General features: G+C 53.1%; 1 protein-coding gene across 2 annotated transcripts in view; it reads right to left on the bottom strand.

The window, feature by feature from the left end:
* Positions 1-11,761: 11,761 nt before the first annotated feature.
* DENND1B (DENN domain containing 1B) overlaps positions 11,762-23,518 on the bottom strand; it is an 86,564-nt gene continuing 74,807 nt past the window's right edge. For both annotated transcript variants that reach the window (XM_081124087.1, XM_081124088.1), the window contains 3 exons: positions 15,821-15,900; positions 14,495-14,711; positions 11,762-14,409 (listed from right to left, as the gene is read on the bottom strand). In XM_081124087.1, the coding sequence (XP_080980213.1) occupies positions 13,912-14,409; positions 14,495-14,711; positions 15,821-15,900 (795 nt within the window). In that variant the 3' untranslated portion in view covers positions 11,762-13,911. The remainder of the gene's footprint in view (positions 14,410-14,494; positions 14,712-15,820; positions 15,901-23,518) is intronic.

Genomic DNA, 23,518 nt, shown 5'->3' with positions numbered 1-23,518 from the left:
AGCTCTGTCTTTGGAGCTTAGCCCCCCATGTTCCTGGTCAGACTGGAAAGCTCTCCCCCCCTCGGTCCGCGGGCAGGCTGTGCTGAGCAGGACCGACGCGGGTCATCTCCACCACGATCTGGCCGCGGAAAGATGGGGTCACACCTGCAGGGACGTCCCGTAGGGAGGTGGCAGTGTTTCGGTCACACGTTAAGCAAAGTGTTTGCTCAGTCGCCTTTGTTAGAATATGTCTCAAGACCTGAAGTCCCAGGGTCTGACAGCCTGCAGGCCTCAGGAAGCAAACACATGCATCACAAACGAAAACGCTGATTTGAGCGTTGTCGGGGGGAGCGTGCCCCGTCCCTAAAACAGTGTCCTCGTTTATGCCAGGCAGGGAAATCCTGTGAAATCCTCAAAAGACTACGTTACAGTTTCAAAAAAGGCGAAATCGTGATTCTCAGGCAAATATAAATGAACATGTTTTGATAACTCTAAGTCATTAATTTATGGGGGGACCAGTTAGATATAAAAACCAGGTCGGAGGACAGTCTAATTATATATACCGGGTGTTCCAAAAAATGTATAGACACTTTAATAGCTGATAGTTCAATTTTGAAAATGAAATGTATTTTAATGAACACTGACTTTATAATTATTCAAAGTGTGTGTATACTTTTTTGGGGGACACCATATATATACACATATGTGTATATATATGTATATGTGTGTATATATGTATAAAATTGATACCTATTACATACCTATTTATATCATAAATCTGTAACATGTTCTTGCCCATTTCAACGTATTCCACAATTTTTTCTAAAACCACGAAAGCAGCATTTTTTCTCTTAAACTACAAAAGCAGTAACCACCTCCACCTCATATCAGCAGAAATAAAAGCGACTATTTTCTTGCTACGTCCCATTACTTCACTATTTCCCCCTAAGTAGAATTCATTATTGCCTTTAGAACGTCTACTGCTTCTAAATTCACCGAACAGTGGAGTCCTTACGGGGAGGCGGGGAGGCCTCTCCCGACCCGGGCAGGCGCCTGGGCTGGACGGCTGCGGGTGCGAACGGCAGAGTCTCCCGCGGGGCCGCCGGGACCCGCTGTCTCCCGGCACACGCACCGGGTAGCAGGAGCAAGAAGGTGCGTGATGGCCTAACATTTATGGCTGTGCACGGCCTATGGAGAAAGGCGCCGCGTCAGGGGCTGAGGGGTGACGTCGATGTCCCTCCTCGGGAGTCAACCAGCTCACTTTCCAACCGGGAAACTGCCTTTTTAAAAGCCAGAGACACTCGGGATCAAAAGGCCTCGTATGGCCACGGTGAGGCTGGATGAGTCAAGTAAACATCCACGCCCCAGTCACTGGTTCTCCGGTGGTGTTTCTTTCCTCCTAACGCGTCAAAGTCAAGTTGTCAAAGATTAAAGTTCTCAAAAGTACTTTCTAATGAGATTCGAAAATTGTCTGTTAAATGTCAGCGGTAAACGGAGCTCCCTATTTGCATTGCGAATTGGCCTCTCTCCAAGCTGGTTGACTGGTGTGTGTTTTTTGGCTCTTTGGAAAAGTGCTCGTGAGCTTTTCACGTTAAAGCGGAATTGATTAGCTCATAGGGGAAGAGACACACTCACCGCCCTACAGTTCCTCAGTATCAGCTGCAGTACCCACAACGGAAGAGTCACGTTCTATTCCCCAAATATTAACTGTGAATCGGGTACCATCTGAACACCGCCCTTAAAACCTTTTCATTCAGTCCCCTTCGCACCACTGGATTTCACCTTGCAATCAAGTTCCACTTAGCTCCCAACAATTCGTTCTGCCGTTTATAAGGATTCATTGGCCTATATGCGTCTTTGTTACATAAAAGAGCCTCGCTCTAAATGATCACATCCTGACCCCTGAGTGCTGTACAGAAACCTGCCGGACAGCCCCGGCCTGAGCTCTGCGAAGCTCTGAATTATTCGACAGGGAGCAGAAGAGTTGGCGAGGCAACCGGAGCTCAGTCCTGAAGGCCAACAGAAAATCACCTGAGGGCTTGGACGCCGGAGTTCAGCCCTTGCTCTCCCGGCCTTTAAAAGAGATGCGGTTTTCCTGGAGCCTGTGTTGATTTATTAGCAAAGCAGCAGCCGGTCTAGCTCTTACTCTCACCCGGGGCATAGACCTTGTCTTGCCAATGGAAGCTGGAAAGACCGAAAGCCTACGGCCGCCTGGTTACAGCGCCCCCTAGCGCTCCCCCGAGAAAGTGATTCTTGCGTCGCGAGGCCCAATTAAGCATTTGCAGTCGGGCAGCCCCAGCGCTTAATTAGCTTGGCAGTGACTACATACATGAACTTTTCCAAAAAGCGCTCTTGAACGAAACGAGCAAGATGAACAGCTGTGGCTGTCGCTTTTATCTCCCCAGACACACCAGATTGCCCTCAGCAGGCTGTGGGAATGAGAAGACCGACCTCACCTGCTACAACCGAAGCAACCGCAGGGAGCTCCAGGGTCAACGGCAATGCGTGTGCCGCCGGGTTCCACCCGGAGGGGTGAGCGTCCACAGAGCCTGACAGAGGAGAATTCTGGGCTGAGGAACAGTGGGATGAGTCAAAGTTTATTTCTTCCCTAATTTTTTATCTCAGTTCCCATAGAAAAACCTCTGCTGAAATATTGCTCCAGATAGTGTCAGCCCATAAAAAAGAAGAGAGATGACAGATTGGGTCAAAGGAAAGAACATGTCATTAGCCAAGACTTCACAGAGGGAAACATGCTTTTGAAAAATGTAAAACGTGATATTTCTCTTGCTTGTTAGTACATCTGGATTCATGTTTCCTTCCCACTAACTCGAATACATGATGCAAGAGGTAAAATTAAATATACCTAAAGGTTGCCTCGTAGAATTACCTAGAACCCTAAACGTATATACGGTCGACCCACAAACAACACAGGTTTGAATTGCACAGCCCACTTATATGCAGATTTCTTTTCCATAAACACAGGTCAGGTGCTAGGCCAGGGGTGTGCGGCCGACAGGCAGAGCTGCCTCCAGCCTGTGCCCACCCGCTGGATGCCCCGCACACGCGAATGAATCCGTCCCCGCTTGCGGCCCTGAAACTGGAAGAGCGCTCCTGCATCTCGCGTGTGTCGTGGACCGTTTCGTTCAAAAGAGGCACAGACGAGAAACTGAGAAAGACTCGCCAGAGGAGACTAGAAAACACTGGGCAATCTCCCAACTCCCATAACATCCAAAAATATTGAAAAGCTGTCCTCTCGCAAATCGCCTCCTTTCCGTCCGGTTAGGCCTGTCATCCCGGCAGGTTGGGGTGATGGATGGTGTGAACGCTCCGGCCCACCCAGGACCCAGGGCTTGGCAGGCTCCCTCCGCTTGTCGGGCTCTGCTCGCATCTAATCAGGGGAGTCTCCTTCCAGCCCGGGAGCCTGAGCCAAAAAAGGAAACAAAAATGCCTCAGCTATGCTCGGCATCCAGCGGGATAAGAAGCTGTTTTTCTGGGAAGAAAGCTCTTTTTCTCCCTTTACCCTGGGCCCTGCCCCACCCGCCACCTGATGGCCTTCCAGCAGGAGCCTGGCGGTGAGCCAGCGGCCCCGCGTGCAAGGCTTACCTGGGGCAGGTGGGGCGCGAAACGTCTGCATCAGCTTCAGCGTCGTCGTAAGCGGCTCTGTAGAGGGAAGGGGAGAATTTCAAGCCACTGTAGAGCTGCTATTGCTTGTTTTGGAAAATCTGGCAAAAATCATACTTAGCCGTGAGTCACCGATTTGTTGAGCAACTGAGATCTTCTAATCTATTTTTTTTCCTTTTTGTTAAAAGAAAAAAGAAAAAGAAAGGGAGTCCAAAGGAAAATATGAATTCAGACTCACCAATTAGTTTTTTTTTCTGTTTTCGACACGCTTTTTGCTTTCACCGAAGGGCACATTGCATAAGAATCCTGAGAGCTTGAGGGTAGGTCTGCCCTGCAGGCTCCAGGCTGTGCCCTAAAAACATCCTGTACACCTTCACTCAGCCAGAGGCCAAGGAGCCAGCGTGTTTAGGGGGCAGGTACACATATTTAGGGGACAGGGAGACCTGTTTAGGGGACCAGGTAGACGCGCAAGGGAGACGCACCCCAGAGGGATTAGCTCCCTGCGCTTGGGAATCAGCGAGCGCGCCTTTAAGGTTTGGTTTTTTTTTTAATTACACGCACATTTCAAACTTTCCATCAAAGTCCAATTGTGCTGACGGTTAGTCAAACCCCATCTAGACATTGATTCAAGAACCTGCAGAGACGGAGGGGAAAATACACAGCAACTTGCTAAACAGAAGCAGGATGACCTGCATCCCAGCAAATAATGCGGGGAATCCGCGGAGCTCGGTCCTCGCGGCGCCGCTGCTGTTCCACCGGCGGGAGCGACGCGCGGCACCTGGTCCCCGACGCCGCACCTGGGAGACAGCGGCTAAGCCGCTTGGGAATCATCGCCGGGAAAAGGGGCGTGAAAATCCGTGGGGAGCGCGCGCCCAGGGCCGTCCCCTGCAAGCAGCCGCCCCGCGAGGTCTGCGGCATCGTTTTGCTGTTTGATTTCTCGATAGACGCGCCCGGGTGTGAAAACCGCAGGACTGAAAAGCTGTGAATGAGGGGGGCCCTTTCCTGGCTTCCCTGCTGCATCTTTCAGGGTCCGGGTAGGCGCTGTATGTGCGCGAGGACGGCTTACCTTCCCGGCGCCCACTGGGTGCCCGGTGCCTCCTGGGAACCCGCAGGCAAAACCCTTCCACCCGTCAGCCTTCTTCGCTGAAGCGCATTCCCACATTCAGGATCCTAAAAAAATAATTAAGCCACGTTGATAAGCAGGGAAGCGCGGCTAGTTTTAGAAACATTGTATCTAGTCAGAGGTGTGAAGCGCGGGAGAAACATTGTAACACATTCCGCAGTGTGTCAATGTGTCCAGCCAGGTAACAGAGTTGAACTGCAGGGCAGGTTCGGGGCGACATCCATGGAGTCCTCCCCGCCGGGCGCGTCCGGGCAGAACTGGACGGGCCTATGCCGCTGGCTGGCTGTGTGTGTCTTTGGACAAATTGCTTAAATCGTCTTTTGAGTAAGGGCAACACCTCCACCTCGCCCGGCTGTTGGGAGGGTTACACTGAGACGGGAGAGAACACGCCAGGCCGGCCGCAGGTCCCCGGGGGTCAACGCCCTGCCCCTCTCCCTCTGCACCAGCTCTTGGTTCCAGAGTGTTTCGCAGGCGATTTCCTCGCAGAAAACAAACCAGGCGGCAAAGATCCACTCATTGCCTCGGGAGCGCACACGCGCACATATAACCAAAGCCCTCGTTGTCATTTTTGTAGCACGGATAATACATTTACTCTAAGTTCCTGAGATGATGGGGAAATCTTAAAAAATGGTACCGAAGAGCCCTGGCCGCTGTGACTCAGCGGTTAGAGCGTTGGCCCGAGCACCAAAAGGTCAAAGGGTCAATTCCCGGTCAAGGGCACACACCTGTGTGCTGCAGGCTCGGCCTAGGTCAGGGCGGGGGGAGGTGACCCTCTCTCTCTCTCTCTCTCCGTTCCTTCCGCTCTAAAAAAATTCAATGGAAAAATATCCTCAGGTGAGGGTTTAAAAAAAAAAGTAGCAAAGTCATTTTAATGAAAGAACACAAGGAAGCCGCTGAGTGAGGACCCCGTTGTCAGGCCACTCGGGGGTGACAACGCCTTTTCACGGGAGGTGGCCTCCCCCGGGCGTGCGGCACACACAGGCGAGCGGGGACCCGGGGAGCGACGGGTGGCCCCCCTCGTGGCTCCACCCCCGCAGGCGGCTTCCTTCTGCACCCAGCTGGTCCGTGGACTGTAAACGCACTCGCCTCTCCACGCTGGAAACGCGGGGCTGTGCGTCTAAGCCGGGCCGCGCAGGCAGGCTGGCCGGGAGAGCCCACGAGCGCCGAGGGCGTCCGGGGGGTTGGCACCCGTCCTCGCGGACAGAACCCGGGAGGGTTCCTCAAGCCCGGAGACTAATTGTGGTTTTCTTCCCGAGGCTCTTAGCCCAGCCCTGTCCCCGAGGACAAGGAACCTGAATGGCGACGGGACAGAAGAGTTATAGGCCCGAGGGGAATGTGTTTAAAAGGGGGCGGGGGGGGGGGGGTTGTTTTGGGGTGTGGGAAAAAGGAGTTGTACTGACGAGTCTTGGTTTACAGTTTGAATTCTCAGCTCTAAGTCCCTTGGGGGGTTTAGAAAACAACATTTCTCTGTTTCAGATAATTTAAGTTAGTAAGGGGAATATTCTTTTAACAATTACCTCAAAATTCAGGGCGGAAAGAATGTGTAAGTCGTCGACCCGGAACAACATGGGTCTGAACTGCATGGTCCACTTACATGTGGGCTTTTTTCGATAAATACTGTAAATGTGTCTTCTGTTCCTTATGATTTTCTTAATAGCATCTCTTTTCTCTAGCTTCCTTTATTGTAATAATATACTATATAATATATATAACGTAAAAATATGTGTATCAACGGTTTAGATTATCAGTAAAGCTTCCCGTCAACAGTAGGTTATTAGCAGTTAAATCTGGGGGCAAATCCAAAGTTACAGGCACATTTCCAACTGCGTGGGCCTTGGCACCCTGACCCCCACGCTGGCGAAGGGTGGACTGTAATTGAAATGTCCATATGACGCCAAATACGAGAAAATAGTCATCCACAAAGACGACCCAGGAAAAAAACCTTACATTTTGAGACTCTTAATAGCAAACGACAGGACTAACCTGGACAATCCTACCCTGGAGCTTGATGATCCCCTTTCTCCTTAAACAGTCTCCCAGCTGAGCAGGACACAGAGGCTCCGTTTGTATTATGGTCGTGGCAACAGGAGGGGGGTCTTCCCGCGCCCGACGTGTCCCCGGCGCCTTTCGCGAGGAAGGAACGGAGTCCTGGGCGCCTCCAAGCCCCGCTCGTCGATGTCGCGCGGCGTTCGGCGCGGATCTGAGCAGCCCCAGCCTTGCGGGCCCTTCTCTCGGACCAAGTCTCCAGCTCCGGGGCGTCCCCCCCAGAACGTACACACACGCTTCGCGTGATTAAATAAGGGCAGCATTTAGGAAAATTCATTTCGGTGTCACAACCGAGCTACCGGTTGTTCCAGTGCGCACAGCACACATTCTCGGGGACGCCCTGTATTTTGAAGAGAGGAGGTTGTGCTGTGGAGATATTCCCGGCGAGTCTTCCATCGTCCCCAGGCTGACGTTGAACCTGGGGGTCTGACCAGCGCCTCCTGGGATCGGGTAAGAGGAGGGGCCGGGGCAGAGGCGTCAACGCAGGCGGGAGGAAGGGTTTTACTTCTGGGTTTGCTCCTTAAAGTGAGAATCGAGTTAACGACACAGCAGACGCAAGGAAGCAGCAACGGGCCGTCGGAGCTGCAGGCACGGACTTTACGTGGGGGGCCAGACGCCAGCTTTATGGCCCGCACGGAGGGGAGGCCGGCCCCTGGAGTTGGGGCTGGGGCACAACTGGTGACACACGGCGGGGCCCGGTGATCCGGCCTCGGCTTCGGCCGGCACAGCTGCCATCGGGGGGACGCTGGACACTTAAGCTCTATTTGAGGGGTAAACACTTATGCACCCCAACGTCAGGAGGGATGACCCCCCCCCCCGCTCGGGTAATTTAACGCAGGTCCAAGGCACAAGTGGAACAGGTTATATTCAAACCTGGACCCGGGGCAGCCTCGCAACTGGTGAAAATTAAGCTGCATGTGCTGTAAGTCAGGGGTGACGGGGGTTCTCGTTATAGGGGGCCGTTTGCTTGGGGGGCTGGAACCTCGGCTGACTTAGGGACGGGCTCGTTTGAATGTGGGCTTAGACCAAATGGTTTTCTGGTAAGTCGGCCGTAAATCCTCGGCGACGGGAGCGTGGTGTTCCCGGCGCGCCCGCCGGCTTTTTGATAGTTTTTATGGCTTTCCTTTGGCTGGTTAAATGATCCTTCCGGGCTCCTCGAGCTCCTCTGACACGGCTTAACTCGCCCCGACCGACGGACCTTCATTACCTGGGCAACTGGTTTTGATTTGGGGGCGATAAATACAGCTAGGCCCCCTTCACCGGAGGGATACGTGATAAGCCACGAGGACCTCAGGATTCGGGGCTCTCTCCCCTGCGTGACGTGAAAATAAATAAAGAGCCGGTTTGGCCGACGAAGGACTTTGGAAAGAAGGAAGGGACCTGGGTGCAGGGAGGGCCAAGGCGTGGATTTTAGGCCAAGAGCAGTGATGTCAACAGGTCACGAGAAAGTCCACGAGCACCCGCTGGGTGCCTGGCACCGGGCTGGGCCGAGCGCGCAGGGTTAGGGCCACACATGTGAGGAGACTAAGACGTGATGTGGTCCGTGACCACCCGAGCACGGAGAGGGGTCCCAGGACCTCCTGGGAGAGACTGCCTGGGCAGGAACGGTTTGGGGGTGCTGGGGGGCACTCTCTCCTCTTGTCGGGACTCACCGCGGCCCGCGGTCATCGCCAGCAGGAAGCGCCGGCCCGCACGCCGGGGTTTGAATCCGCCAGACGACGACCGGCCGCCCGGCTCAGCTGGCTGGCTTTGCGCAGCCCGGGCGCCGTTCCATCAGGACGCCCCCCTCGGTCCGCGGCGAAACGACCTCCCACACGCAGGCCGCGGCCGGGCCGGGCGGCTTCCCCGGCGCTGAGCGGCGCTGACAAACCGCCTGTTTCCAATCGCGGCCCGTTCTTGGGGCGGCGGTCCCCGGGCCTGGCTTTTCGGGCGTCCAGAATCCATCAGAGCTGTCGGCAGCGCCTGCCCGCCGACGGCTGCCTTTAAGCCCAGTGCCCGGCGCGCGGGGTGAAACGCGCGGTCTCCTCGGCCGGTTCCCCGGGCCGCGCTGGCGTCAAGGGGCCTCTCGTTGGGGGGGCACCAGCGACTCCTCCGGGCGGCGGGGGGGGCTCCCATCAGCCCCGTCTCCTCCACGCCCGACTTTCAGAGGTGGAGGGGACGCTCCCGGGTCCTCTAGACACCCCGAGGCCAGCGGGGCTGCACTGACCGATGGGCGATGGCCCTGAGCTCAGCCCCACCCAGAGCTGGGTGGTCAGGGAGCACTGTCCACACACCTCCCTGCCCTTCCTCTCCCTCGACTCACGGGAGGTCAATCACTACAGTCGTTTACCTCAGACTGTCCTGTTCCGATGCACCGAGGGACACTCTACCCACCTGTCCTACGACCGGAGAGCCTGATAAAATGAGGGGACCGTACCTGCCAGGAAGACGTCGGCCTGGGTCTGCAATGAAGCAAAAGCGGAGGTGGGGAGGGCAGGGCCCTCCCACCGGTCACCTGGAAAAACGAAGGGGACACCTGCCCAATTATAAAAGAAGAGCCACGGCCGTGCAAGGTTTTCATGACGATCAATTTTATTTCATAACTGCATTGTGGGCACTTTATGGTAACGTGTGGTTCATCCAATATTTATTTTTGCATATTTAAAAAAAAAACAACCAACTCCCCGAACCCTCCTCTCCGGAACCTCCCAGGAGTCGTCAGCGTCAAGGGGTGACTTGCACCGTCGCCTGAAGGAGGCCAGGTCTCGGTGCCGGCTGGATTTTCACAGATCTGTCCCCACGCCCAGCAAAGGGCTCAGTCCTTTCAAACAGCTATTCCTTTAAAGCAACAGAAACGCGCTTTGGGAAAGTCCCGCTTTGAACCCTTGATGTGGAAAAGCTGGGTGCATTTTAGGCTGCGGGTTCCAGGCACTTCTTGCCTGTCGCTGTTTAAGGCCTGAGCCACAGCAGGGTCAAGAAGGCCCGGGGTTGGCGCCCGACGCGGAGTGACGCTCCCGGGAGGATGCCGGCTCCGCGCCCGCGGTGCCCCGAGCGCGCACCCAGCCTAGTTCTGTCCCGTCCTCGACACCGTGCGACCAACCGGAGGCCGATCCGTCCCTGGCCCCCGGGGTCCCTTGTTGAGGGACATTAGCCCACGTCCTCACTGAGGACTGAAAGCACACGGAGGCAGAGCCGGAGAGGTTTCCCACGGAACAGAGGTGAGCGCTCGGGATCCCTCTGAAGACGAACGGCTGTACCGTTTACAATTCCTCCACGGGACTGAGAGCGGGCTGGGGGAAACGCAGCGTTTTGCACGGAAAGCACCCAGCGGGCGCCTCGGCTCAGTACCTTGTTCCGCGTTCCGGTGGGTTTTGCGTATTGTGTCTCGAGCTACAGAACGTCACAGTGCTTTTCTGCCTGATTCAAGTATCGTAAAGGTAGAAACCTGGAGAAGCTGTAAGGCCAAACAAACTGTACATTATACAAAAATGAACTTCATTTACAGACGGTCCGAAGCCGTCGGCAACGCCCTGTGTCGGTCCCACCAAGGAGCCGCCCCGAAGGGCGTTACAATCCGCAGATGCGGGCATCGCCCTGCGGGTGCCACGCAGATCGACTGACGTGGTGGGGCCCGGGGGTGTGTTAAAGGGACGCGTGGAATCAGCACGTTGCCCTATATACATTTCTTTTGAAACAACAAGTGTCAACACTGATCTAAGGTTCAGGATTTTCTTCTTGCATATTTATTGTTGCTGAGGCAGTTAGTTATATAATGCACTATCCATAATTATTTTAAATAAACAAAAACATCTCTCCTGCCAACAATATAAACACTATTTTTTCCTTCTAAAATCAGCGAGAGCATTGCTACGTACAGTTCTACACAAATACTGAAAAACACGACCTTAAGGCGTCCGCTACGAGAGCAGAGTTGCATATTCATCTGAACTAAGTGAGGCGAGAAACAATATTGCACAAAATCCTATTATTTTCAAAATAAAAATATCCTTCTTTCTAAACACACATGATTCTCTATCTTGACCAAATCAAAATGCTAAATGGTTTAATCAAAAACCATTCTGTCTCTTAAATAAGCGTCAAGACACAGACACTAAGACGGGCGAGAGAAAGAAACGGGCACTGAGAGCATTTGAAAGAGCTCCTTCCTGTATCGCGAGGCGCTTCGGAGGACTCCGATTCGGGCATTCATCTCACATCCTTAAACTTACGGTCTGATTCACAAACACCCGCCCAGAATCAAGGTCTCTTAGGCCAAACAAAATGGAATTCGCATCAGAAAAATTCATTCATGAAAATAATTGTGGTTTTTTTTCCTGAAAATGGGGATTTTCTACAAGAGAAAGAAGAGCTACCGAGATTGAGAATATTCCGTTTTCTCCTCTGGAGCAGGGGCCGATATCTCCGCCTTGTTTAGGAAACCGCTGGAGGCTGTTATTAGGGTGTCAGCACAAAATGCTGGCGACGGGACTGTCACCTACAGACTTCACTTAAAAAGGGGGAGGGCTGATTCTAGAGAAGGCTGTTATCACGACGAAGACGGTAAACCTGGACTCCGGTCGACATGCCTCCGCACCCCCAGTGAGCCCCACACGGAGGGAAGGGGCCCCAAGGGTCACAGGGGAGCATCGTTCCCTTACGGCTCCAGGGCCCGTGCAGCCTGGTGCGAAGACGGCCTTAGGGGAGATGGACAGTCTCCTGAACAGGACACTCCGTTTCTGTCTCTGAATCTGGCCTTTAAAAGGAGGTTTCTTGCCTGGCTGGTGTGGCTCAGTGGTTGAGCGTCAACCCACGAACCATGAGGTTGCTGGTTCGATTCCCGGTCAGGGCCCAGGCCCGGGTTGCAGGCTCCTCGATCCCCAGTAGGGGGCGGGCAGGAGGCAGCCGATCAATGACTCTCATCATTGATGTTTCTCTCTCTCTCTCTCCCTCTCCTTTCCTCTCTCTGAAATCAATAAAAACATATATATATATATATATATATTTTTTTTTTTTAAAGGTAGGTTTCTTGGGTAGCAGCATGATTATAGATTCTTCATAGAATTACACAGAAAGTTAATGAAATTAGAAATGGCACTGCGGCTCCAAACTTAGAGCATGTTTTAGATAAAGCAGCTTCGAAAGACGTTTTTGGTGTTAGAATCTTGGGTTAATAACGTCTAAGATGAATGTTATTATTATTATTATTATTGAGATTTGCAATTTTGTTTCCTTTTAACGGGCTCCTTCACAGTGGGGACTGTCAATTACATTACACTATACCTTGCATATGCCAATTACTCTTTCCTAAGTGAATGAGTTATTCATTTTTAATCAGAAAAAAAATGCTCACGCTATCATTTGGTGCCTTCCTAAAATATGCTAACGTAGGTAACCATCCAAATATGCTACCTAACAGCACAACAGCTCCCAAGTTCACACACTGCTCTCCTATCCCCCGAAACACCACGGGGACCACATCTCAGGGCACGGGAGACGCGCGGGGGCGGGGTTCAGGGAGGGCCCCGGCTCCGCTCGGAGGCCACGGAAAGACCACGTACCAGAGCCAACGTCTCACTCACTAAAATTCAAAGGGCAGGGAAACTTGCAAATATCTGGCTTCACTGGACTAGAGGATAGGGGCCTAGGAAAAAATAAATAACACTCCTGTTTCCCGCGGACCTCGCCTGAGCGTCACCTCAGTCTCCCTCCATCCACCAGAACGCCGGGAAGTCTCGTCCAAGAGCAGACTTTGAACCCTCAAGATTTTAAGGGTTTAAAATACTCCTACTTGCTGCTTAGTCCTTCGGAGGCTCTGGCTTTTGTTCGTAACGTGGAACCACAGCCGCTGACTCCGTCCGTCGAGTAAGGCACAGTTCTAGTTTAAAAGACCTTGACAGAAATGTCACCGGAGAGGGGCTGAGCGCCCCCAAAATGACACAGGATTCCGGTCAAACGCCCGGAGGCAAGAAAGGAGCCGACACTTCCGAGGCCACGATGTTTAACTGAGCGAGTGAACGAGAACCCACATCTGCCTCCGCAGCCCTCACGGGCGGATCTTCTTCAGACTGTGAGTGTTGAAGGGAAAAAACACCCGGTCCCAATGCTCACACTAAAAGGCTGCTTTTAAAAAACGATGGGCCGTCAGTCCTGATTCATTGATGGCGACGAGGGACCGTGCAGACGCGAGACACGAGCGCAGGGAAATCGCGGGCAGGGACGTATGGGAACTCGGTATTCTTACCAGTTTCCCCGTACGTCCAAAACGTCCAAATTATACAGTAAATTTGAGGCGATATAAACAGTTTAGATAAGGATTAGTTAAGGGGGGGAAAAAGAAAAAGGTTAGAACATTTTTTTTTTAAATCAGGACAGGCGACGTGGCATTTGGGGCACAGGCGGGTGGCTCCCAGGAAGCAGAGGCACACGGAGGGCCGGGGACCCGGCAAGAGCGTCTCGGGCGTCAGCCGGGGCCGTTACCTTCCCATTGTCGCTCGTGGGTCTCACGGAGGGGAAGGAGCGGACCGACCGGCCTACTTTTTTTGGAAAACACTGCGGGGTCCGCCAGAGCTTTTTAACTGAAAAAAAAAAAAAAATCCTGTCCTCGCGTCAGTGACGAGAAGAGGCGTATTGCTCTGCAGAACACTCACAGCTGGTCCTGGGGACGCTACAGGTCATTCCAGCAATTAGCTACGTTCGCGTCGTAGGCAGGCGGACAGTTAAGGCGACGCTCGGGCCCGCGGTCGCCGCGGCTCACGGGCGGCTGGGTTCCCCTCGATACCCTGGTCGGCTCGCGCTCAGCCGGACCCGAGGAGTAGCCACTGGTGCTGAGCGGGGTTCCACACGCGTCCTCAGCTTACTAAGATGAACAGCGTTAAGCACCAGGACCGGAGGCCCGAGGTCCAGTAAATACTCTCAACGGACGTACGAACTAGAACCTGATTTAAGAGCACAGCAGAAGGACTCATCGGCTTTACGCCTAAAAAAAAAAAAAAAAAAAATCAACGGGGAACCTATACCCCCGCGATCAACGAGGGACGCTCCGAATGCAAAGTAATTTCTAGACAGTAGCGAGAGCTGTGACTCCTCCGAGTAACCGTTTACTGGGTGGGTCCCGGGGGATCCTCAAGTGTCTCCAGAGCAGCTCGGGGGCCAGAGGCAGGCTCTTAATCGCTGAGGGGAGCTGGGTTTCCTGCTGACGTGCTGGCGTCTCGCTGGAAGGCGGGCGTCGCGGGACCTAAGGACACCACCTCGCGGAGCAGTCCGGCGTCTCCCGCGGTCTCTTTGGCGTCTTTCCCTCCTTTCTCCCAAGGGACCGAACTGGACGGACGTCGCTCGAGGCCGGGTATGGGCAGGTCGTCTGAAGCCTGGCTTAGTGTTTCCTCCGTTTCTGTTTCGCCTTCTCGGGTTTGGGCAACTTCGGGAGGAGCGGGCGGGACGTCCAGGTCCGAGGGGGCGGCGCCGAGGGGCCTCTCGCTGTTTTCCTCCCTCAGGATAAACAGGGAGTCGGCCACGCCGCTGGAGCAGGCCCGCTTCCTGGGGGACGGAGGGAGGTGTTTGCCATGCAGGGCGCTGTCGTCCTGGCCGCAGTGCCAGTCGGCGTGGTCCCCAGACCCACTGCCGAGGACGGCAAGGTTGTCCTCGCTCGGGGCGCTGGATTTATTCTGGAAGGAGAGACAACCGAGTCAAACACTCTACGCACAGGTGACACTAACACGCGGCCACGGGAAGAACGTCCGAGTCACTCACCGCAGGCTTGTAATCAATGTTGTCCATGGATCGGAAGAAGTCCAAGCTCCTGGCGGCCGCCAGCTTGCCCTGGTCGGAGCTGTGGGTGCTCAGCGTGTCCAGGATCTCTCCCAGCAGGTCCATTTCGCCGGAGCACGGGGCCTTCCCCGTCGTCTCCGCCGAGTCATCGCTCTCGTAAAAATAAGCGGCGGCCTCTTCGCCGTCTTCAGACGACAACCTGAAGGAAAGCCAGACACGCTCTGGGGGTCCTGCGGCCAGCAGGCCACACGCACCCGACCCCCCCCCCACGCCCCTTAGGGAGCCGGTTCAGGGAAGTGAGGGAATAAAACAGACGATGGGTTCACGGCCAAATTCTTCCCAGGGGCGTCTAGACCAGCTGATAGCAGAGGTTCTGACACGTGCAGGAGGAACGAGCGGAAGGAAAGTCCCCGGGGCCTGGCCGCTGAGCATCGACCCATCAACCAGGAGGTCGGGGTTCGATTCCCGGCCGGGGCCCAGGCCTGGGTTGTGGCTCGATCCCCAGTCAGGGGCGCGCAGGAGGCAGCCGATCCATGACTCTCATCATTGATGTTTCTCTCTCTCTCCCTCTGAAATCAATAAAAACAAAAAACAAAAAAGCCTATGGCACCTGAGTGAGGAAGCACGAGCCGGGGTGTCACACAGCCTAATTCTGTGGGACTCGGGACATTCGCCTTGGAAATAGGAGGACCGAACACCTAGAGCATGGGCTAGGGTCGAGCTCACTTTCGGTATTTTTATGTGGTTTTCCCTGTATTTCTTTGCCTGCCTCAGAGAAGGCATATAGTGAATAAAGGATGCCTATGTGTCATCCCCTTGTGTCTTAAAGTAGTTAAGAAGTTAGACATACACTATTGTCAGTTCCCTTATTTGATGACACGATTCGTTTTTAACACTTTCCACTAAACGTCCCTCTTCTGCATCATGGACGTGAGTCTCTCCAATCCCCAGCTCGTGTGTGTCTCCATGGACGGTTATCACCGCCCCCGACCCTGCATCCGCCCTCCTCCGGGCAGGGCAGGGGCCTAACGTGGGTGGCTTCCCGGCTCCCCTGTCACCGGGCCGCAGACGCCTCCGCGGGCATCACTGCGCCCCAAGAACCAGACGGCTCACGTCCCCTTTGCGCTCCCATCTCAAGGTCTGTCCCCCACGAGCCTCCGACCGGCCCGGGTTCCTCTGGGCGCAGAACATGACCCAAGGGGTAAAACCTGACCCCCGGGAGTGCGCTCGCTCTGCAGCGTCTCTCGCGACCTACGACCTCTGCGTTAAGCCACGCGGCCCAGGAGGACATGAAAATCCAGGACTGACTTGCTGGCTCGGTCCACGTCATCGTCATTGTCATCGTCCAGGGCGCCATCGAGGCTCTTAAGAGGCCTGTTCTGTCGTGCCTGGGGAGAGGGACAGACAACAGGTGGCGTCAGCAGGCGAGCGGGTCCCCTTCGTCACGTTAGGCCCGACAGGGCTCTTTTAAAAGCGACGCGCACTCGGGGCCGTTGGCGCCTGACCAGCCGGGCGGGATGGAGCGGGGCAACCAGGGGCGATTCTTCTCAACACTCCCTCCACCGCACACTAATAAACCCCCAACAAATCAGTCAACGGAGGGGGAAAAAAGGGGACCCTCTGTAATATTTTCAACAATAAAGGTAAATTTGAAAAACAAGTCGGAGGACCGACCGTGGACGTACCCAGGTCAGCCTCTGTTTTGGGAACACTTGACTTACAACGGGTTCGATCGACACTCGGGACAAACGGCAGCTTGTTTAACGGAAGCACCACAGGCCTCCGAGCTCCAAGGAGCCCAGATCTTGTCCACGTTGCTGCTTCCGAGGGACCGGGACTGGGGGGCAATGCTTTTGGGGGGAATAAAGGAATTGCTCCCACCACGCCCGGAACATACAACACAGGGCAAAAGGCCTGGTCCCAGTTCTGTACCCAAATACGCTTAGACTGCAGGAAATACAGCGTGTGCTCCTTGGTGGTGACACGCGGCCAGCCGAGCCCCTCTCTACCTGGCTCCATAAATCACAGACGCGCAGTTATCGGAAACCTGCACCCGCAACGAGGCAGGAACCGAACTACCGAGGACTGCGAAGGAGAAGAGCAATCTCGATACGTCCAATAGAAACGAAAAACAGGCACATCTTTTAACGCAACTGACTGTAGCTTTTGGGAAGGGGCGCCGATCGTTTTATCTCCGTAACGGCAAAGATGATAAACGGAGCAGGCGCAGGGGGAATGGACGGGGCGGGTTGTAAGCGTTCAGAGGAAGGTATTATTCCATTTCAGGTCCGGATAGAAACCCGCGGCGATAAGCACACAATGGGAACGCTTCCGAGCGTCCGTAAACACCTTCAAAGGGGATTATGAGCCACGACTCCCTGAAACGAGCACCCAGAGGACCGTCACGCGGCCTGTGTTTGGGAACCGAGGCCCTTTTTGTAAAGAGTGATTATGAAACAGATGGAGAGACACAGCTACAGGCAGACAATGTGATGAAAAAATTGAGACAGAAAAAAATAAGTTGGTTTCCAAAAAATAAAGCCTATAAGTGTATATTTTAAATATGTCTTTATTGATTTCAGAGAGAGGAAGGGAGGGGGGGAGAGAGAGAAACATCCCCCGACGGGGGATCGAGGCGCCGCATGGGCCCCGACCGGGAATCTAAACAGTGGCCCCCGGTTCGTGGGACGCTCGACCCCTGGGCCATGCCGGCCGGGCTATAAATATTTTTTCGAAGTTCTGTTAAATGACGCGACAGAGTCCCCACACCTGGGAAATGAGTGGACGTCCCGGGTAAGCCCGCCTCCCACTGCCTGTGTGTTCATTTGCCTTTCGCTGCTGACATAGCTTTTTTCTGTATTTTGAAATGTATGCGGCTTTTCCCATAAATTTTTACGAAAAGGCGGGGGGCGGGGGGGACTTTTTCTTTTCTTCCCGATCAGGAACCAACAGCAGCCGGCTTTCTTTACCGTATGGCCACCGGACGCAAGACGGTAACACTGTCCTTTGCTACCTCCCACGTCTGGGAAGCGCTGACAGGCCGTGAAGGACACTCCTGGGTGTCCATAAAGTTAGCCGACAGCCTCTTTTAATAATAAAATGCAAGCTTGTCAAGGTCTGATATTGTAACACACGATGAACATTTTAGGAAAGGAGGTCATACAGTTAGGAATGAAGTCACAGGGGGAAAAAAGTTTCATATTTTGGTCCCTGGCGTCACCGTGATTTTCACGATCTCAGGCAGAATCCTTTGGTCTGTTGGATGGACACCGACAAGTAGTCAAGGGCAACTTGGAGACTAGTAATGCACTTAAGTAACATCTCATCCAGATCAATAATACTCGCAACGAAACACCACCATCTCGACCATCAAAATATCTCACAACACACATGAAATAAGAGAGCCAACTAAAATTAACCGAGGGGACGTCTCTCCACCCTTCCGACCATCGCCTTGCGATTTTACCGCGGAAGCCTAAATGCACACGGGTCAGAACATGCCTCCTTCTGTCCCTTTGGTAATTTTACCCCCTCAGTTGATTAAAAGCATTACTTTCCTTCAAGATACAGGTCAACGTGCTCGGCGTCCAGGACACTCCCACCCAGCCGTGGTCAGGAGCCACCTTTCCGCTTCGATCTCCTGTCCCTCTGACGTCCAGTGGCCGCCGCTCACGACATTAGCCCCAGAAAAGGACGCGTTCGTTCCCGTCGGAGTTCACTGCGGGCGGGCCCTCCAAGGCCCGGAGCCCAGAGATTTGGAAACTAAAACGCAGCTCACGGGGACACACAAAACGCAACGCTCGCCGGCAAGCGAATTCCCTTAGTTTTGGAAGCGAGCCGCTGGAAGGCAGGAGGTGCTTACAAAAAATGTGAAAAACAGCAAACGGACGGAAAAGAAAAGGTTGTCGGCGTGGAATGAAATGCACGAGAGAAGCGTAACCTACAGCCGGACATCGAATGGAATCAAGAAGAAGAGCTGGTAAAAGCCACCAACTTAGCGTCAGGATGCCCCCCCACCCCCAGCCCCAGCCCCCCACCCCCCTCCAGGGCACGATCCTGCAGTTACCATGTTCGTCACTAGATGGCAGACAGACCCTAGTAAGGCAAAGTGCTGGGTAAATTTAAATTCATCAGGGGCTGGGGGGGGCAAGGGATTTAGGCTGAGGAATGGGGAAATATCATTTTTTAAACTTCATAAATTTAAGATGCCCGTCATATAGGCAGCTTCTGAAAGCAGGTACTCTCTGCGACTGTCCCCATTTTCGAGCTGGAGTAACTGAGGCCCAGCGCTCCTGCCTGGCTTACCCGAAGCCTGCGGCCTACCTCCGGGCGTACGCGTTTTGCAGGCTAGGGCCAGCAGCAGGGTGCTCGCACGAAATAACGTGAGAATAAATGTTAAATTCTACGATACAGAATTACAACGGCGATGCTTCAAAACGCCCGCAGCTCACAACAGGAGAAGAGCCGGGACAGCGAGCGTGTCGTCATGTTTGCGGGTGGGGGCCACGGCGTGTGTTCGGAGTATAGTTAGATCCTGTTATACTCGGAGGGGCTGTGTCTCCCAATGCCCCCGGCCACGTCCCTCTCCTGAGGGCCCCCAGGCGGCCACAGCGGCGACCACAGCGGAGAGAAGACTGGCTTCTCCTTCCGTCAACACTAACACTGCTCTCTAGCCAACTTCAGAGCAGCTCCATACACAAAACCTGACGGGAAAAGCTTCGTTTCTGTATCCTGAGATGCCCGGGAGAAAATAAGGAGTTGTCTCTAAAAACTGGGTACTTTTGGAAGAGACGCCTGTTTTTAATTTCACCCAAAGCCCCCGAGATAATTAAAGAGGTAACGGGGGAAGGTCTCCCAAGGTTAAACGGGACGGAACACGGCGAGGGAAAACCCTGGTGACGTGGGCGCTGATGTAAAGTCTAGAAGGGCGATATCCATTATATTTACCAAATGGAAAAACTGAAACACCTTTGTTTTTGTTGCAAGACTTTGTAATAAATGGCATGGCCGTTCGTGGCAATAAATTTGAAGAGTAAAATTATAACATTAAAAGGGCACATTTCAACCTAAAAATATCCCATTTTATATACAGAACATGTCCACATAAGGGGGACTACCTTCCATGACGTCTTTTTAACATACTGGACGGCATTCAGCTGTGCTCAACGTTGTAAAATCCGAGTCCCAGCCGGTCACCGAAAAGAGTTGGTTCTGACTCTTTCTTTGAAAGAAAAATGTCCGCAGACAATTTTGTGACAATGCAAATGCCTCGACGTGTGCTCTATTGTTTCTAAAAACGGCTGCTCCGAAGGGTAAATTCTATCATTACGATTTTTATCTTTCAAGGAAAGAAAGTATTATAGAATGCCACCAGGGGGCAGCCTTGTAATCCACAACCGAATTCAGGGGGAGGGGGGAGGAGGGGCACAAATTGAACTATAATCGTATTTGACATGGTGGAAATTAATAGTATTTTAACAACAACAAAAAAAAAGGGGGGGGAATAACCTCTTTTAAAATTAACAATATGGTACTTATACTTTTCAAACTGGGCTTAAGCGATGAATTTTAAAAATCAGTGACATTCGTATAAATTAGACAAAATATATGTTATGGGAAAGAGCGATGCTAAAATGGGTTTTCACTTAGACAATATTTTTCATGGGCTTTTAAAAGTGGGAACATACTCCCTTAAAACATTTTTAAAAAATTTTTATCATTTAAAACTTTCTGATAGATTTCCCTATCACTTTAATTCAACATTTCAGCTTGATCGTAACAATAGTACTCTCAGTACTGAGCCCAAATTAAACAAAGCGCTAAACACTTGAAGGAATGGGTTTTATTGCTTCTCGTGATTTAAACTTATTTTTACTATTTTGCAAAAATGCATGTTAAGTACTCTTTCCAATTATCTGGGGCGCCTCCTTCACACACACACCACCCCTCCCCTCGGGTCACGATGCTCTTTCTCAAGGTCACTGACGGTCCCTTTCCCTGGGTCAGAAGAGCGACTGGCTGGGTCCTCTGCAAACCGATGACCAAGCCATTTCTTTCCTGGCCTGTAAAGCAAAGCTCTTCAGTGGACTGTGGGCCATTTTCTGAAACCCACCCCGTCGCCTGAGCAGGAAATGCTCTCTAACCGCATTCGCTTTACTCCCAGTGTCCGAGGGATTGCGAGGAAGCCACGTGTGCGACACTGTAACCCACAGCCCCGCGGGGTTTATAAACAGGCCGCCTTTTGCAGCGCTTGGGAGCCAGGTAACTCAGACAATGCAAGTGCTTGTCTTTTCTTAGACATTTCACAGAAAGTTGATTTCATCTGTAGCATTTTCAAATACGAGATTCACTATCTGTAAAATAGAAGCCAGCTGATTGCTTCTATTTTTAAAAAACGCGCTGAGATCCTGGGCTTTCTTCCAGGTCCCCATTCGACCAAGAGGTGGCTTTGAAATGCCTGGCTTGCCACTGTTTACATGCCCAAAAGGCACATACGACTTCTAAGTACGTTCCTTAAAGATGAGATGATCAGATGAGCTTGTTGTGCTACGTTCCACCCGTTAGGATGGTTGATAAACCAACAAATACGTAAGGACTCAAAAAGGTGGCCAAGTCTCCTTTGAGGTGAGCGCCACGCAGGTGATATTTTATAGTGACACATTGTCCTTCGTCACATCTCAGTCCACACGTCTCTACACAAACACACTTAAAAAATGGAATAAATGGCCACGTGTGTAATAGCATTTGGTGCTATTAGCAGAAAATACGACTATTAAACACACTTCTATTTGTAAACACTGTGTCTGGGGGAAAGTCCTGACTGCATTCCAAGTGTGAGTAAAATTTCCCAACAGGGACACGCCGCTTTCTGTCACATTACAAATGGAAAAATAAGCTTTTCATTCATATTTTCTGCGCGGCGCTGACATAATTAACCGGGTAGGTTGAAAAGGAATCCGAGCGGATTGCTTTTGGCCCAGGCGTGAAATAGTTAAGGGCGAAGCCTGCCAGGGTTTGGCTCGGGCTTAACAACAAAGAGCGGATCCCCTCACTCACTCGCACCAGATCGGGATGCGTGTTTTGCTTGCTTAGGGCCATCCATCTGTTAATGTTGACGTGGAAACAGCTAAGCTCCTGCCTACGGCTCACCCGTCCTCCGGCTGATGTGAGCGAGAGCGATGCAGACACACAGACACACACTATTATCAGACTAAGAATGGCTGATGTGATTAAAAATGGGGCGGCCTCTCGGGTTCGTATCGATTCAACGCATTATTTAAAGGAATTTCTCATCCTTAGGAAAGGCCGCTCAGCCTCTCCAGGTAAATATTTTAAGGCGTCACCGCAGACGGGAGACTTAGTCTACGCATCGCTCGCTGGGTCTATGCATCTTGTTCTGAAATAAAAATCGATGAGGGGAGGTGTGTGTGTCGTCGAGATGAAAACTGCTCTGCGGCAGGATCCTCGCTGGACCCAACTGGCCGTGTTTTCAGTAGAAACCGGAGGCCCCGCTCCCCAGAGCCCCGTTAGGCTGGGGCTGCTCTCATCTCCGCCCCAGAGGGACAAGGCCGGGCCTTACGAACGGGAGGCCTAATTGGGGGTTCTTCTCGGCCGTCCCCTCGACATTCATTTAAGCTCATCAACGAAACGGGAAGTAACCATCCTAATTAGCAGCCCCCCGCACGAGTCCTGTTTGCTGGCCAGCGGCAGGACACGCACAGGGGAGCCCCACGCTGTCGGGGGACACGGGCCGCGAGCCACCCACAACCCAGGCGTCCGCTCTCGTGCACAGTCCTCAGGCGGCCACACTTGGCTTTTTTCACTTTCAAACGCATCCTGGGACTGTCCACGGCCATCCTCTCGTTTATTATCTCTTTTGGAAAACGTATGAAAATAAAGCGTTTCCTTTGCCCCAGTCTAGCCGGAGGCCGAACACGAAAAGCTCTCTGCGGAGCCGAGATCGCGTTCTCACGAGGACAGGCGAACGGGCGAGCCCGGGTTCTTTACGTGGGTCATTTCATCGGCCATAAAACCACATGCTCGAGGCCTTACACGCCCAGACCTTTCTTGGTACGAGAGCTGTGTGTTTCTTTTCAAATCATAAACTGGGATCTTGAAGTCATTCCGACTTAAACGGAAACAGGCAATTTTAGGGTCCGCGTGGCTATAGCGACTGGGAAGCGATACCAGAGAGAGGCCATGGGGGGGGGGCATCCGTGTAAGGCCGGAAGCTAGACACGCGTGTCTGTGTGCGAAGAGGCAGCCGCCGATCACGCGTGCCTACTGTGTGGCCGCCCCCTCCCCTGTGTCGCCTCTGACGCCTGCAGCGGTCTAGGGGCCGACGGGAGCCGTCGTCACGTCCCACAGACGCGGGACGTAAGGCCCAGGGATGCCGGGTTTCGCTCGGCGCCGACGGCTGGGACCTTCTCAAAGCCCAGTGCGCCTGGCTCCGAGCCCCACACCCTGGTCTCCAGCTGCCCCTCCTGACTCCGCCCAGCGGCCTGGGCACCTGGTTCCAGAGTCAGTCTGTCCTGTCCCCTCCCTGCTGCTCTGTTTGTCACCTGCAGAAACGTGGGCCCATTTCAGACTCCCTCTGCTCCCCTGCGTAAACAGACCTACTTACTGATATCCAGATTCGGCCTTTAGAGGTCTAATCCTCCTGGAAATACACGTTTCATTGGAAACCTCAATGTGCTCAGGCCCTGGTATCATTACGGGTAAGAGAGCAGTTTTTTCGCCTAAAAATCTCTGCCCCACGGTAACTGTAACCTGAACGCTCCCCGTTAGGGCAGCAAACCTTCTGCAAAAGCTTTTAAGGCGTTAAAGCGTGAGACGGGTAGGAACTGAACATGCTGGTGATGGAAGAAGCACCGAGAGCCCAGAGCCATCGGGAGCTGGCAAGTGGACAGACGTTTTCCAGCCAACAGTCGTCGTCGGCAGGGGCCGTGCAGGAGGCAGCCGGGAGGCGTTTCTCTCTCTCCCTCTCTCTCTTTAAAAATCAATAAA

This window comes from Miniopterus schreibersii (assembly GCF_964146895.1).
Source record: "Miniopterus schreibersii genome assembly, chromosome: 21".
Taxonomy (NCBI): domain Eukaryota; kingdom Metazoa; phylum Chordata; class Mammalia; order Chiroptera; family Miniopteridae; genus Miniopterus; species Miniopterus schreibersii.
Note: the sequence above shows the minus strand (reverse complement) of the source record. Positions and strands in the feature narration are given on the sequence as shown.